General features: G+C 43.2%; 1 protein-coding gene across 3 annotated transcripts; it reads right to left on the bottom strand.

Annotated features, from left to right (window-relative positions):
• Positions 1-493: 493 nt before the first annotated feature.
• On the bottom strand, positions 494-15,625 carry ubp1 (upstream binding protein 1). Of its 3 annotated transcripts, XM_084378882.1 has the most exons (17): positions 14,499-14,919; positions 13,960-14,338; positions 11,084-11,235; positions 8,562-8,638; positions 8,347-8,452; positions 8,147-8,253; positions 7,841-7,993; positions 7,653-7,763; positions 5,427-5,534; positions 5,092-5,198; positions 4,954-5,002; positions 4,206-4,299; positions 4,019-4,109; positions 3,787-3,905; positions 3,529-3,671; positions 2,413-2,464; positions 494-2,284 (listed from the first exon to the last, which is right to left on the bottom strand). In XM_084378882.1, exons 2-17 carry the CDS (start codon positions 14,073-14,075, stop codon positions 2,247-2,249), a joined length of 1,623 nt encoding a protein of 540 aa, XP_084235008.1. In that variant the 5' UTR covers positions 14,076-14,338; positions 14,499-14,919; the 3' UTR covers positions 494-2,246. The 3 variants fall into 3 exon arrangements, with proteins under 3 accessions (XP_084235008.1, XP_084235009.1, XP_084235007.1); XM_084378883.1 differs by lacking the exons at positions 13,960-14,338; positions 14,499-14,919 and adding an exon at positions 15,247-15,625; XM_084378881.1 differs by having other exon boundaries at positions 13,960-14,919.
• Positions 15,626-15,876: the final 251 nt, after the last annotated feature.

Here is a 15,876-nt window from a genome sequence, read left to right as displayed (position 1 = left end):
CGATACTGTGCACATGAGAAGCATCATCATTGACATTAGGCTGTACATGAACGGTGGTCACCTCTCCTGCTCACACACTCTCTCACTCACACACACACACACACACATACACACTCAGTCACGCAGACAGACGACTGGTCAGGCCTTCAGGGGACCAAAACTTCTCACCAGAGTTTGCCTGACTTGGCATCACATCCGCTCTGTTACTCACTAATCTTTGAGTCGATGAACACAGTATACTGTGCTGTGGTACTCATGTCCTTGTAAACACCACAAGAGCTACAGTCCTGGCTCTGGCGCATGGTGAGACTAAAACACAGACGCTTCTTTTTTTTTCTTTTGTTCTCCTTCTGATAGGCGGATAAGAAGAGGGTGTGGCTGTAGGACTACTGACTACACATCAAGCTTGAGTTTTGTGATTTTTCAGTGCAGACTTGGTCTCTAACATCTGGAAAAAAGGAGGGGTTACACTGAAATCATCCCTCCCTCCCTCCCTCCCTCCTCCCCCCCCCCATCTTCCACATGCTCTTTACTAAACAGCAAGCTAAACACAGTTTCATCATACCAACAGGGAAAAGTTCATGACGACTACTGACATAATTAAGTTTTCTTTGCAAGAACGGAAAATGATACACATGCACACACACACGCTCACACCATCTGACACTTAGAGGCGTGCAAACTGTATGCACTTTGCCAGACATTGTGCACCAAAATCAAAAGGGGTTCAACTAAACCTACGGTGAGACTTCCTGTCACCTTTCAAAAGGTACGCGCACTGGAAACACGTGACCTGTAACTTCCTGTGTTCAGCTACACTAAAAACACAAGATTTTGAAGATGGATGTGGAGCTGCCATGGTTTTCTAGCCTACAGGATAAGACTACTGAAACAAGGCTACTGCAGTGATACTACCAGCCTGCTGTGTGTCTGGTTGTTTCTAGCAGAGCAGATCCTGGTGGGGGGTTCATTATTATTATGTACATGCAGCGCACAAGCAACTCCACTAGATGAGGGTTTAATTAGCCATCTGATCAGTTCTATGAATGCTTCAAGTGACCAAGATGTACAGAGCCAATGAGGCTTTTCCTCAGAAAGTGCCTATTAATCTGAAACCCGTTTTGGTCCACATAATAGTAGGTTTTTGGATAGGCGTTACTACTCCACGTCTGTCTTATGTTGCACGTTTATGGCCAAAATCCCAGAGGGCGTAAACCACACTCCTCTAAACCAGTGTTTCAAAGTCAGCACAGAAAGCAGAGGAGTCAAAGACGAGGTGCGTGTGCACTGTGATTGTGAATGAGACTACACGATTGAGTTAAAAAGCCTATATGGCACCAGAAACAAGTAAATTCAATGAGAGCGAGAGAAACGGCTGATCCATAAATAAAGCGTTAACTAAAAACGGTAAAAAGCGCAGGCAAAACAGGACGTACGTTAAGGGAGTTGAGCTGGGTGGGACAGAGATATGGCTGGAAGTCTAAAAAAAAAAATCACATAGGCCACCTCTATGTGACGAAAGTTAATGAAATCAGTCCGACAAAGTCCAAGCAAAAAAAAAATTTGAATGTTGGTGTCAACATCCACAAATGACGCCACTTCCACAAATTTAGCCTGGATACTTCAGGGGTTATCAAGCTCAGCTGATCAATAAATGGTTTACTTATTAAGACAACCCCGTCAAGAATGTTAAACAAGCAGAGTACGTTGGGATCCTCCTTTAAGCAAGTTAGTATGTTGAGATCGCATGCTGTTCAGCAGTACAGGTTATCAAATACTGGCCTAGTGCTGGTTGTGCGCGTTGTGTAAGAAGGGCAACGAGCAATAAGGAAAAGTCTGCTTTCTTTCCTTCTCCTGCCAGCCAGAACGCTACTCTCCCCTCTCCTGGAGCCTCCCTCCCCTCCCTTCTCCCACAGAAACCATATAAAAAGACAAACAATAAAATAATAAAATCAAAATACATACATCATTATCTTTCCCCTGACACCATATCCCCCCAGTCTCTCCTCTTTTATCCAGTCTCCTCCGTTATATAGTGTTTTCAATATGAAACAGTGGACACACCCATGTCAGATTCTAACATTTACATGGCTTTAGCGCAGTCTCTCTTGCTTTCCATCGAGCAAACGTTTGGAGAGAACGGGAGGAAGTACAAGGAAAGAGTGGAGGCAGGCGGAGAGGGACAGAGGGAGGCTTCAGCTCCAAAACAGAGGGTGGAGTATTAGTGATGCCATCTGTCCTCCTCACTACTTCAGGATTAGATGGAGTCCTTCGCCCAGTTCATCTGGAGAGAGAGAGAGACGAACGTGATGAAGGAAGAAGTTTGTTAAATCCTTGTGAAATAATCATCTACAGAGCCTTGTTACAGGCCAAATGACAATGAGAGAGGCTACTGGTGCATTATGAGCTCACCTTTGACTGTGCTGATCAAAAAACAGCTCTCGTCAGGCAAGTTGTAAACCATCTGGAAGACAAAACAGACATGTTGAAAGGGAACTAATCAAACTAAAGGTTCCTTAAAGTTTTAGTGGTGGCTAACATGACGGACAGAGCATTCAGAGTTAGGAGAGGAGGTACAACTCAGTACAGTCAGTCTGTGAGAATGTAAATGACATGCAAATAAGTGACACTATAGACAGTGGAGCTGCTGTTCCTGCTCAGACAGCAGACAAAATAGTGACGCACAGCTCATTTCTTTCTCTGCACAGAGTGAATCAGTCGTGCCATTTACTCTTTGTCCCGTTCATTTCAGCTCTATTTTTTGCATTTGTTTGGAACAGAGCTGCAACAAAGAGTCGATTTATCAATGAGTTAATGGAAAAAAAATGTATTGCCAACTATTCTGATAACTGATTAACTGTTTCAGTCATTTTTCAAGCAGAAATGTCAAACATTTGCTGGTTTCAGCTTATTAAATATAAGGATTTGCTGCTTTTCTTTGTTACTTATGACAGTAAATGAAGAGTGTTCGGGTTCTGGTTTAGTTTGGTCTTTCAAAATGATAAATAAAAACAAAAGAAAAAGGACAGATCATTGATAGACCGAGATGAAACTTGCACAGGCCTAGATATCAATGTCAATATCTGAGAGCCGAAATATTATGGTTTATGGATTTCAATAGGTTAAGCGTCTTCCATAGGTTTGAGGGTTTAGACAAAATTCACAGGAATTGAAGTGTAATAAAAAACAGGAAATCATTTATTCATAATTAATCAAATTTTTCTTGGACCCTATAATATAATATACTCATCACATCAATTTAGAAAATCAACCATAGCACAGACTATCTTGAACAGGTGCTCATCATTTTGCAGATGTTACAAAAGCAGCACAAAGCACATCTCGAAAGCTGAGTGATCAAGGAGTCGAACAGAATCAATGGTGATGTTTTTTTTTTTTCCAGTGTATCCCACAGTTTACCTATTTAATTATACCGTCCCTCTGGATAAAGAGCCCTCCACTGCTGAGAGTGTGTTTTAAAGTGCTAATGGAGAAGAAAAGGGTCTGTGCATGTGTTTGTGTTGGTACCTGGTCACTGAGCAGGATGTGTATGCCTGTAGGACCCTGTCTGTACACCTGGTTGATCGTGCCCAGTGGAAGACAACACACAGATGCCATCTTGCGGATCAGCTCTGCGGCTGTGAGCTCCTCTAGGTACAGAGCATGATACACTGCACAGACACAGAGCAGAGAACAGGTTTGAACGCATGTTAAAATTGACACTCTGCATTACTCCATAGATTTATATCAGTGTCGGGCTGCTGTTAAAACACAGAGCTTGTTTACCGTGTAAACTAGAGGAGATGCTGTGTTCTCCGTTTTCATTGCTGCCGTGTCTCTCCAGCAGGGGGCTCTCTCGAGGGGACTCCTGACAGACGTACACGGTCAACCTGGGACGCACAGACCTGCACATGCACGAACACACACACACAGGTATGAAAGATGAAAAAAATACTGTCACCTTCTTATTGCTCATACAGGTGAACACAACCTCAAAAACACACACAAAGACACACACCTGGATTTAAGTGCATTGAAGAGTCTGATGCCATCTGCCGGCCCACAAATCTGAACCAGGTCGTCCCGGGTTAGCTTCAACAAATCAGAACCTACATAACAAGTGAGAGGGATGGTCACTTGCACTGCAGCTGTTACAACATTCAATCCATGTTACAGCGTGTTTGACAGTGCGTGTGTGTGTGTACCTGAGAAGTGAGAGAAGAGTCGTGTGTAGGAGTTGAAGCGATTTTTCAGTAGCCACTTCTGTGCATCCTGGATGGAGGCAGTGGGGCTCAGCTGCTGCAGGGGGACAGAGACACACAGGGCATCAACACAAAACACACACTTCCACATCTGGGTCTGAGCTTTAGTTTCCCCACCAATTTAGTCCCATTGAGCGAACATACAACACTGCGCAGCTCTAAATGTTTGACGTGGCCGCAACTGCTGATTAAATTATTTTGCCACTGATCTGTCTTATTTACCATTATCAGTTACGAAATGAAAAATCAAATATTCTGACACAATTCACCATAATATTAGCATAATACATAAATAAAAGGAAACCACACAACCAAAACAATAAATAAAATGTGAAATAATGCTTCGGTACTCTTATGTAAACACACACAAATGTGAACACAGTGGGCTTCATCAAGGTCAGCAAAAATGATTGAGATCATGTACGTGTATTGATAAGTCATTAAGTAATGTATGATAAGTTGTAACTATCATAACTATCATGATAGACCAATTCATACATGCCAATCTGAGGCACAGTTGTAACCAGTTACATTTATAATACAACAGTGAGGCAGCCTACACAACACCAGGACGCTGAATGGAATTGACCCTTGTTTATTTTATTATTTACATCTGGGCTTTTTCTACTGTGCCATCTTAAAATGTCTGCTTTTCTACCAGTTCATACATGTAAGAAGAGTGCAGACTAACCTCCGAGTTGCTGCCAGGGTCTGCCTGGTGATTGGGTGAGGACGAGTCACTACAACACAAGAGACGACATTTAAGAGAGGGGAGATCAACACACACCTCGGTTAAAGGCCACACACACAGATATGGTGACATGGTTACCTGTCCGGTACTGAGGAGGTTGTATAGGTGGACAGCGGGGCGGAGGAGAAGGAGGGAGTAGCTGCCTGGTTGGGGCTGACGTAGGCATTGTCCGGCCACGGGGAGCACTGAGAGAAGACACACATATATAAATACCCAGTGAATCAGACTTACTGGATTAATTAATACTGTAAGACTAAAGGCATAAAGGTGGAGGAAAAGTCAAAGGTGGATTGGGAAATTAGCTTTGCACCATCTCAACCCCACCCGCAGTTAAAAACATTAAACAGCTGGGTGTCTACAGGGGGCAGACTGTGGATGGATTCATGGGGAGGAGAGTCGAGGAGGGTGCTTACACTGCCTCTCTTGGCCAGGGAGTCGCCACAGTCAGCGGGAAGTGTCCGCTTGCTTGACTTTTTCAGCTCGTGGTCACCCGCATCCTCTATGATGGGTTCAAGCCTCGTCTATGAACAGACACACAGCAGAGGTAAGCCAGTCGGTGACAGACATGCAAACATGACCAAAAACTCAGAGAACACACTTAAATCACACACAGGGTGAAGAACCTGAGGCAGTCTCAGAACATATTAAATTACTGCTCAGGCACAGATTTCTTTTCTTTTTTCAGCTGTGATAAAACATCAGAGAGACAAAACCTTTTCATCTGTACTTTGATTTTAATAAAAGTCGAGGACTTAATCGAAGGACCTGTGTTTTTATGTACATTTTAGCTCATATCGTGCAAACTGTGCAGGGTTTTCCTGTTTTATTGTGGATGTGAGCACCTGACATACAGACATCCATCACCAAACACTAAAACATTATTGAAAAAAAAATAGCAGAGACGGCATTTCACAAATACTTGTGAGTGTATACCGTTTAAGGCTGTCCTCAAATTTAACTTATCATGACATCAGATGCATCTTAACATTACTGCCAACCACTTCCTGAAGCATACCAGACGCAGGGTTTCTTACAGATTATTTAGGAGTAAAATGTAAGCACTTTTCAAAAATCTACAACAACAACTTCCAGACTCTCAAAGCCTTTGACATCTTATCCAAGTTGATAATATAAACGCAACGGGGAAAAATAAAGTTTACTGAATTACATCATACATACAGTAACTTTGTATGCTCGCTAATTGCGCCACCAGAAGACAACAAACAAATGACGAATGATTTTTGAGTGATTGTGTGGATGAAACACCAGATTATGTTCAAAATTGATCATTTTTAAAAGGATTATATTAAAATTCAAGCATATTCCTAACCTTGAACAAATAACGGTTCATATTAAGCATTTTCCAAAGTTTCCAGATTTTATATGAACTCTGCAGTCTCCATTCTCACTGGTTTCTGTCGATGTTGCAACAGAATGAAAACTTCCTGGAGATGACATATAATCCATCGCAGTGAACAATCCATCACTTTGACTCTTTTGGCAAGTTGAATAATCATCATATTATGATGCACTGCAGTTGAAGAGCACTTTGTTCTAAAACCTTTTCTGTGGTTGTTTATTGATGAACCTGTGAGAAGCTCTTCCATCTAACGACTGTGTCATGACTTCTCTTTATTTATTAGTCACTGACACTATGCTCTAAAATTCCAACACACAAGTGCTCACATTTGTTTCAAACTTTCCTTTAAGTGGCTAATTCCAAACAAACGAAACTTCTTTTTTTTTTATTATTATTTTTCTGTTTTTTCAAAGTCAGTCAAAGACTGAAGATCGACAGCAAAGGGGATGAGAGAGACGGGGGAGCACATGCAGCAAAGGCTCTACCAACTGAGCTACTGGGGTGCCCAGAACAGATGAAACTTAAAAACATCCAACAGAAAGAAAAAAAAAAAAAAAAGAGAGAGAAAGAAAGAGCAAATTTTGCCTTTAAGACTCCAAGCCATTTGCAAAAAAATTCCCTTTTCCTGGGGTCGAACAATTTGTGTGTCAACTGCCAACAGCATTTTAATTTTATATCTCGTTGGGGAAAAAAAAGAAAAATAAAAAAATTCAAAGCCAGATAAAAATGGGTAAAGAATAAAAAAATATGTGAATTTGGTAGCTCCGCGAATTTAAGTGACTGCTGTTCGGTAGATTTTTTTCAAAGCTCGATAATCAAAGCGGATTAATCCAACATTTGGTTGGCAGAAAATTAGTTGGCAACAGTTTTGATGAAGGATAAGCATTAGTTAGTGTCAGTTATTAAGCAAAAACGCAATAAATTTTTCGTCACAGCTTTTTAGAAATGAGCATTTGCTGCATTTCTCTGCTTTTTTCCTGTTGTACATCACTGTAAATTGAATATATTGAAGTTTTTAAATACAATGTGAAGGCTGTTTGGATGGTAAACATTCATTCCAATTAGTGCATGCTTGAGAAAATGGTTGGCAATATCGTAGTCATTTGCTGTGCACAAGCTAAAACACCAGCATGGCCCCTTACCAGCCACTTTGCAGAAATATATTCGATTCACTAACATGGTTATCCCCCCCAAACAAAACTGAAGCAGCATACCTGGTAGTATTTAGCCTAGTTTCGTGTTTGTAAGGCCTGACAATCCTTGGCTGCAGCATACTGACCTCTGACAGGATAGTGGTATCATAAGAAGGCTGGTACTTTTCCCTCTCTTGAGGTGTGCGTTTCTCCATCTTCTCCCTGTCTGTCTTTTGCTTACGGTCCGCGCCCTTTGGCTAAACAGGAAGAGGAAGACAGCTTTAATGGACTGGGTAGGTATAAAAAGCCCACCTGTGATAGAGTGAGTGTATACCTTAAAGACTTTGATTTGGCAGGAGGCAGAGTGGAGGTGCTCTGCGTACTCTCCACTTTCTCCCTGGGCGAACGTGTCGAACTGGATCCTGAAGGGGACGCCCTTCTCGCCGCCATGCTTCCTGGGAGTGAACTCTGTGCTGATGCAGTGCACCTGCAGACGGCGGGGAGACAAGAGGACGAGTGTGATCAAAATATGCGTTTGATGTGGAAATCCGGTGGCACGCCCAACAGATGGCACTAAAGGGAGCTGCTGTGTGTGTGTTTGTGGTTTGTGTGAGTGAGGCTGTGTGTTTGTGTGTGTTACCTGCACAAAAACAGAAGTTCTTTTGTTCATATCCCACAGGAACTCTGCCGCATTAAGCTGGGAGGGGTGAGTCTTCGGCTCCACAATGCCCACCGACATGGGGATGTCTGTCACGCACACACACAAACGCACACAGATACTTGAGCTCCACATCACACATGTGACAGTTAAGGTAAACATTTCTTGTTATGCATCATTACCGATGTCAAGAAGACGGTCGCCTGGACGGTTCCACTTCCAGCCCTCCAGCTGCTGGTGCTCCGTGTACTGCAGCCGGCGGTCATGAAACACCACTCGCACTATGCTCTACACACACACACACACACACACACACACGCCATGTTAGGTGTGTACTTGACGGGATAAATAAAAGTGTTCCTGTCCAGCTGTCCTCCAGCTGTGAGGATACTCTCACCTTCACCATCTTGTTATTGATCTCTGGTAGCTCCCCTGGCTTCCTGTTGTCCAACATACGCACCTCGTAAGACTGGCCTGAGAGCGACAGAAGAGAGACAGAAACATGATGCATGAGGTGGCAAAAAATGAGCAATTTTAAAAACAAAAGACAGTGGAGTGAACACAGCTATTCCCTGTGCTCTAATGGTTTCCTTAAAGATAATAGTTTTTGTTGCCATATAATTTAGCTGAGACTGAAATCTCTGTATGGTTTAAGGGCTGTACTTTTTTGTAAAACTTTGTTGAGGTACTTATCTAAGAGTTGTCTTTGTGGCTAGTCTGACTCAACGGATGTAGACAGTTGGTTCCCCTCTTCCTCCCGCTATACGTGTTACTGTTTTCAAATCCCTGTCGCTATGTGAAACAACAACAACAACTACCTCAGAGGTATCAAACCTAGACGTTGAAATTGGCAAGTTACTCTTAGTCCCCCTTTCACACTACCATCTTTTACAGTTTCTTTTGATGGTAGAAATACAAAACAAGCTAAAGCATTTTTTTAACTGTATTACTAGAATACAAATTGGTGCAGCCAGACCATTCTCCAGCGCTGACAGAGTACTGCAGAGGAAAGTTTCGGCTATTTGAGACAACTTCATAGCAGATTTTATTTGTAAAGCTTGAGACAAAGCTCTCGGTTTCCAACGCAATGTTTAATGTGAAGGCCATTTAAGCTGTGGGATTTTCCAGTTGTCCCATACAAAAGTTGACAACTGGAGAGAAATGTGGCTTTGGAATTTTTGGCTGTCGATCAAAAACGTTGGTCTTGGATTGTACTGCGACAAAAGCCCAACAGATCTCGAGCTGATGTAGAGCTTCAGTGACCAAAGTGAGGCTGCAAGATCAGAATTTCATGTTGCCGTCCTTCTACCCAATCTCCTGCTCCTGTAAGGTAAGGTAAGTAAGGTACCTGCACTATGACCAAAGCTTATTTATTGTTTCACTAAATTTTATGAGGGTGGTGCAGACGGATGACGCAAGTTTCTTTTGTCAATAGAGGTATTCCTCACACCATCTGACATGACTGATATGAAACAGTTTGACACAGGTTGTGACCAGGACTAGATCCATCTCACATGGTTTGACATGCAACATACTTCTAAAGATTGTTGTCCACGGTGTAAAGACATACCTCAAGAAGTTGAGTTCAAATAACTTCTATAAATGACATGTAAACTGTTGACTTGAAGATTTCAGGTCAACAGTTTACATGGGTTGGGGTTAATAGGGTCTGTTGTTTATATGCAACAATGAATTTAATCGGAACAGCTGTGTGATCCGCACAAAAGTGATGTTACGTCATGCATTCCTCTCCCTTGTCTGATATTTATCAGTTTATAGTTTGTTCAACACGCCAGTCTATCTGGCTTCCTTCATTTTCTTGTGGACTTGTTTGAATAAGTCACTACTTCAAATGTTTCTGCTGTCTAGGCACGCAATTTTATTAAGTTCTCCAAGATCTGTATAAACTCTAGACCAGTAGACCAGTTAACCTTAGAAGCTGCTACCTTCGGTAAGTGGAGAAACGTACATCACCACGCACATACATTAGACGATGTGCATGCTCAGAAAGAACGCAGCCTGAAAATAATCAGGTTTTATTGTTTACATGGGACAATTTTTAATTTAATGGGTTTATAAAAAGGTTTAAAGTACCCCCCTGCTACCGGCTTGGGCCTTGTTAATTCGGATAAAGGAAGCATTTTTATTCTGTTTGTGCTTTTAAACCGATAATAATCGGAGTAGTAGGCTCCCTGTTAACGCAATTATACTGGCACCGCAGGACTATTCTCTTCTCTACCGAACTTATACATCTGACTACACGGTAAACTTGGCACACAATATGCCATCCTGACACAGATGATCATCTTCAAACAGCACACTCAGTGGTTTGGAAAAATGTTCTTGCATGAGCAAATAAGTGACCTAAAGCTGCATTTTTGCTGCGCTAACAATTCTCAATAATTCCACACTGGGGAAATAATGTCTTATTCTGTTAATCTGTAATAATTGACTTACAACTTCTGTCTTGCAGTAAAGCATATAGAGACACATATACATGTTCACATCTGTTGCTGCTTCTCATAAGAAAAGAAGATGTTATGATTTCCTCCATTCTCGTAAATCCCTTTAAATGACATTAAATAAAGTCAATCTTCATTTGTGCCATGAAGCAATGCATCCATCATCGCCACACTGACGGCGCTGAGCACAGGCCAAAAGAGCTCACGTCAGCAATGGTTTCATTTTACAGTAATTACACTAATGTGCAATAAATTTATGTGCTAATTATTTATTGATGTTAAAAGATGGGTAGAGCACAAAGAAGTGCGACATGTATGTATGAACCATCAAATACAGAAGTCTTAATGTGCAGTTTTAGCTGTTTAAGCAGACAAACAAAGCAATACATATTGAAAGAGAAATTAAGGAGAAGCAAAACCAAAACTTTCTCCTGCGCGCATATATCGTGCATCTCACCTTGGTTTAGGTATGTGAGCGTCTCGTCATGCAGCTTGACAGCGGGCGACGTGGCGGTGCACAGCACATACTGGAATGGGGGGTTTTTGGTCTCGTTTTCAGGAGGAATGCTGGAGTCCTCCTGCTTGAAGATTGGCAGAGCCAGCACATCGCTGAGAGGAAGAGACGGAAGAGAGAGGAGAGGAACACAACAACACAGTCAGCATGAGTGCGAGGCAGAAAAGACATGCGAGAAAACAGAAGACTCCATCATAACAGAACAGTTGTGGGAGCTTAGAAGTTTTCCGTGAACAGCTTAATTGGCGCATTTTCCTTGCCTCGGGACTCTCAATGTTTTGGCTTGTTATTTATTAAAAATTCGAAAGCTTTTATTGAATCTCCAATGACACGTGGGGCCCATCCTTATGGCAACATAATCACCATGAAGTCCCTTAAAGCAAAAAGAAACCCTGCCTTTATTTGGAGAGACTGGACGTTCTCGTTAAACAACTTTGCAGTTTATCTCTAAAAAACACACCAAATTTAAACTGTTGCATGCTCAATTTTTATTATAAAATGGATCAGCTTATTTTAGAAGAAGTGACGAAGGCTTTCCATCGATCAAATGGCTCTCTTATTATGTATGCATGAGGGTGCAGCAGGATAAATGAACAAAAACACCCAGAGATAGCCTGAGCTGCTGCTGACACACACTATCTCTCACACTTGGCAGCCAATCGAGACAACCAACCCGTCTTCAGCTCACCCTGACAAATGTTGCAGGAGTGTCAACGGGTGCACAGTGAACGGGGGGGCACAAGTGTGTGTGTGTGTGTGCAGATCTCAGTGCCTGTGCAGGAAAAGAGCAAAGAAATGCAGATCATGGCATCTCATTACCTGGAAAAACTTTTTGGCAAGTGATGCTGCTGCTGCTCTAAACCTCAGCCACACTTTAAAAAAACATCAACAAAAACAGCTCCACAATTTCAAGACATTCCTGCAGCACTTTACTCCAAACAACAAAGTCTTACAAACGGCAGCCTGCTGGATTTTCACCCTCAAATCACCTTTCTCGATTAGTTGCTGATGCGTTTTCTCTGCCGAGTGGGTACCACAACGCTGTTAGCCCCTGCTGCCCAGGAAAACTACATCTGCTTCCTGAAATCTGAGGAGCTGGCTCCACTGACACACTGAGACATTCTGTTCCTACCAGCTGCTGACTCCAAACATGCCCCGCAAACCCACCCACCCCAGCAACACAGATAGCACACTACTCCTGGAGCCACTGACACCACGCAAACTCTCTAATTTTACTAATTCACTTAGATGCAACACCATCGCTCGAGTATTAGTCGACTTGCTTACTCTCACAGGAGTCTAGCACAAGTCCACGTCACGCTCAGATAAACTCACGCTAAAAGCAGATGGCTGAGGAGGCCGCAGCTGATAAGACACATGCATGCCCTGGGATCCTTGCCTTCGTCACACAAATATCATCACCTCCCGTAACCTATTACGTAACACGGCGCAGACATACCAGGAGTTACTAACTGAACAGGTGGTTTACAACAATACCAAAATACCGCAGACAAATTATCAACAAGGAGCGCTGACTAACCACTGTGCCACTGATTCATGAGATGACACATTTAGGAACAAATGTTGGGATCACAGCAAAGTTAACATGGGAAAATTAGTTTCAGAGCTGCATGTATTTCCTGTAACTTGTGCATATTGTACAATTGTGTGTTTGTGGCTACTAGAACATAATGTTATCAGTTTCAGCACCACAATTTGGTGAATGTAAACAAGTTTTAAAAAAGGAAATTTGAACATTTAAAATTCGATAAGGACTGGACAGACTGTCGCTGAGGAAGATTGTGTGATTTGATCAAAAGCTCTAAACAGCAACTTAATCAGAAAGCCTGCTGTGAATCTGTTTTGTCAAGTGCTCAAAAACCAGAGCTTGCACACATTACCAACTTTTGCTGCTAGACACATTACAGTTGATAACCTTAAAGGGTCAAGAGTTGGTATTGAATGCCTGGCCCGATTTTTAAGTTTGTTTACTTTGATAAGAAATGTTTTCTAACTTCGGCCAATATATTCAAGGAACTATTCTGACAAAATGAGAATGTTTCTGACTGATCATCCATGATTGTTAAAGTTTAGTCAGATTGCCAAACTTCGAACAAAACTGCTTAATGCATCAGAGTTAAATGAGATTATTTCCCTCAAAATGAACTTTGATAATCATCAGTCAGAAACACCCTTGTCGTTTAAATCAATACTATAATAAAGATTGTTGAAAAAAAATCATTTAATTTAAAATAAAAAGGATAGTTAGGTGTTTCTTAAGCTGCATGGGAGAGGACAGAAACTTATGCCACTCATACCTCCAAGTCAAATGACCCTTTAAGGAAGTTTTCTAATTAAAAATACTATAATCAGACCCGTCACCTTTGACATAATGTACAGCCTTTTGTTCCCACACACACGGGTCTCTAGCAAAGCCATAGAGCTGTTTCGAGGGGCCAAAACAGGGCCTCAACTGCAGGCTTCCTCTGAGTTATCTTGAAGTGTACACAAACTTTAGGTCTCCATTTGGCAACTCACCAATAATCCAAGCAACAGGGTGAACCAATGCAACACATTTGAAGCTCACAGTGTAACACATGTTGTTCCTTTGCTTTGTGTGGTTTTAGAGAAATTAATCTTTGTCCCTGATCGTAGCACCCTACAGTGGCTGCCCTACTCCAAATCCCAAAACAAAGAGAAGCCATCACACTCAATACAAAGGGGGTAACACACGCAGACAGGGGGTGTAATATGAACTCTTCCAGACAGAGTGTGTTTGTTGAAGCTGGGCATGTTGGCATGTTGACCCCGTCTCTAACCTCATGCTGTAGGCTCCAGCCCCCAGCTCCTGCCCGATGCCGGACAGGCTGGCATCGAAGTCGTGCACCAGCCCCGACTCTATGGTGGCGTCGTCCATCTTCAGCACCCAGGCCATCGGCCCCAGCTCCTTGTCCTCGGCTTCTACTCGGAGGGCCGCCAGCTTGCTTCAGGTACGAGAGGTCGGCTAGCGAGGAAGTGGGTTCTTCTGAGTGACGCCGTGAGAGGAAAGTTATGCTGCTAGCCCGCTAGCCGCTCCTTGGCAAGCTGAGCAGGCGAACTGGTAGCTTTCCACAGGGACTGGATGTATCGCCATATCTCCACTCGAGATTTTTAGGGGCTTCAATCACCAAACACACTGCTCCACAACTGGCAGACTGCCTGAAAGTAACGATAAGTTAGAGTCCACTCAGCTAGCGAAATGTTGGTCGTGACTGAAGATGCGAGCTGATTGTCAACATGCTAACGTTAGCTAACAGTTAGCTAGCTCTACAAAGGCAACTTATGCAAGCTAGCATGAATCCAGCAGCGCAGTCGTTACCTCAGGCACAGCGTCTTCAATCGGTCTAGCTAACGTTAGCCCAAGAAAAGGCAACAAGCAGAGAGGATGATTTTTGTTTTAGTCCACCCGCCGCATCCCACGCAGCGTCCGCACAGCTGTTGCTACCTAGCTATCAGGCTAGCTAGCATCAACTTCACTTGCTTTGAATCAACTGTGTGATGTCCGGTGACCTAGGGGCGGCTCTCCTCTGGCGCTCCCTGTACCATCCCAACCCGCTCTCCTCTTCTCATCGCGGGGCTGGAATCACCGCTAAGGCTCCCAGTCCTTGAGACGCAGTCCTTTAACCATCCAAAGTGCAGCGGTTGATACAAAACCAAGCGTCAACATGGCTCCCTCAGCATTCAGACTGTCGGTCTGTGAAGCCTGCAGGGCTGCCACCGCCAGCCTCAGGAAGGATGCCAGGAGAGGCGGTCGACCAATCAGAGCGCGCCTTCTGTGCCCAGCGCAGGGAGATTAGCCAATCACAAACCTCAGAGCTTCCGTCATTGTGTCCAACTGTAGTTGCGCTCTGCGCTCAGAAACTATAATGCACCTACTAAGTCATTACTGTCAACAAAGATGAACACTGGGAGAGAAGAAAGACTGCAACAACCCACGGAGCGACACGGCTCACTGGCTCAAACGTGAGAGGAAGCGATAACCAAAAGAGTTACTCATTAACATGTGTGACGGAGAACTATAAAACAAACTAAATAAACATTTCACCCTTGTGTTTATCAGCTCATACCGTGTGAACCCGCCGCCGCCTTGTCTCTGCACGGGGGCTCGGAAGTTTTCAGTGTAGGGCTGCCAGAACAACATCGCGTCGCTGAAGCGCGTCTCACTTCGAATAAACACGACCGGTACCGAGGAGGTCCACACAGCAGCTCATGTTGGTGTCATGTCTGTGAGGTGAAGAAGAGTTTGCTCCTCAGGTGGTGGCAGACTTGTCGGTCTGGTTAATGATTATCCACCCGGTCGGACCCTGGACGAAGCGCGTGCTCAGGTCTCTGGGGTGGCGACGTTTTTTCCGAGCAGGACAAACGCGCTATTTTGGCCCGAGGAGGGAAAGACCCGCCTCATGGCTTCAAGACTGTCCCCCCACACCCGACTCCTCATGAACCAAAGTCTATATTCAGAAGACCAAATAAGAATCAAAAGTCTAAATGAACTGATAATACAGAATGCCCCTTTATTATATGTGTAATATGTTGTCATTTCATTATTCACATTAAAGGAAAAGTTCACCCAAAAAGGAAAATTCAGTCATTATATAATCACCCCCACACCGATGGAGAGTTGGGTGAAGACTGCAAAACATTTCTGGAGCTTCACAGCAAAACAGCATTGCAGCATTCTCCTAAACACCTAGAGAAGA

This window comes from Pagrus pagrus (genome assembly GCF_965226575.1).
Source record: "Pagrus pagrus genome assembly, chromosome: 17".
Classification (NCBI taxonomy): domain Eukaryota; kingdom Metazoa; phylum Chordata; class Actinopteri; order Spariformes; family Sparidae; genus Pagrus; species Pagrus pagrus.
This window is presented reverse-complemented; position numbering and strand designations above follow the sequence as displayed.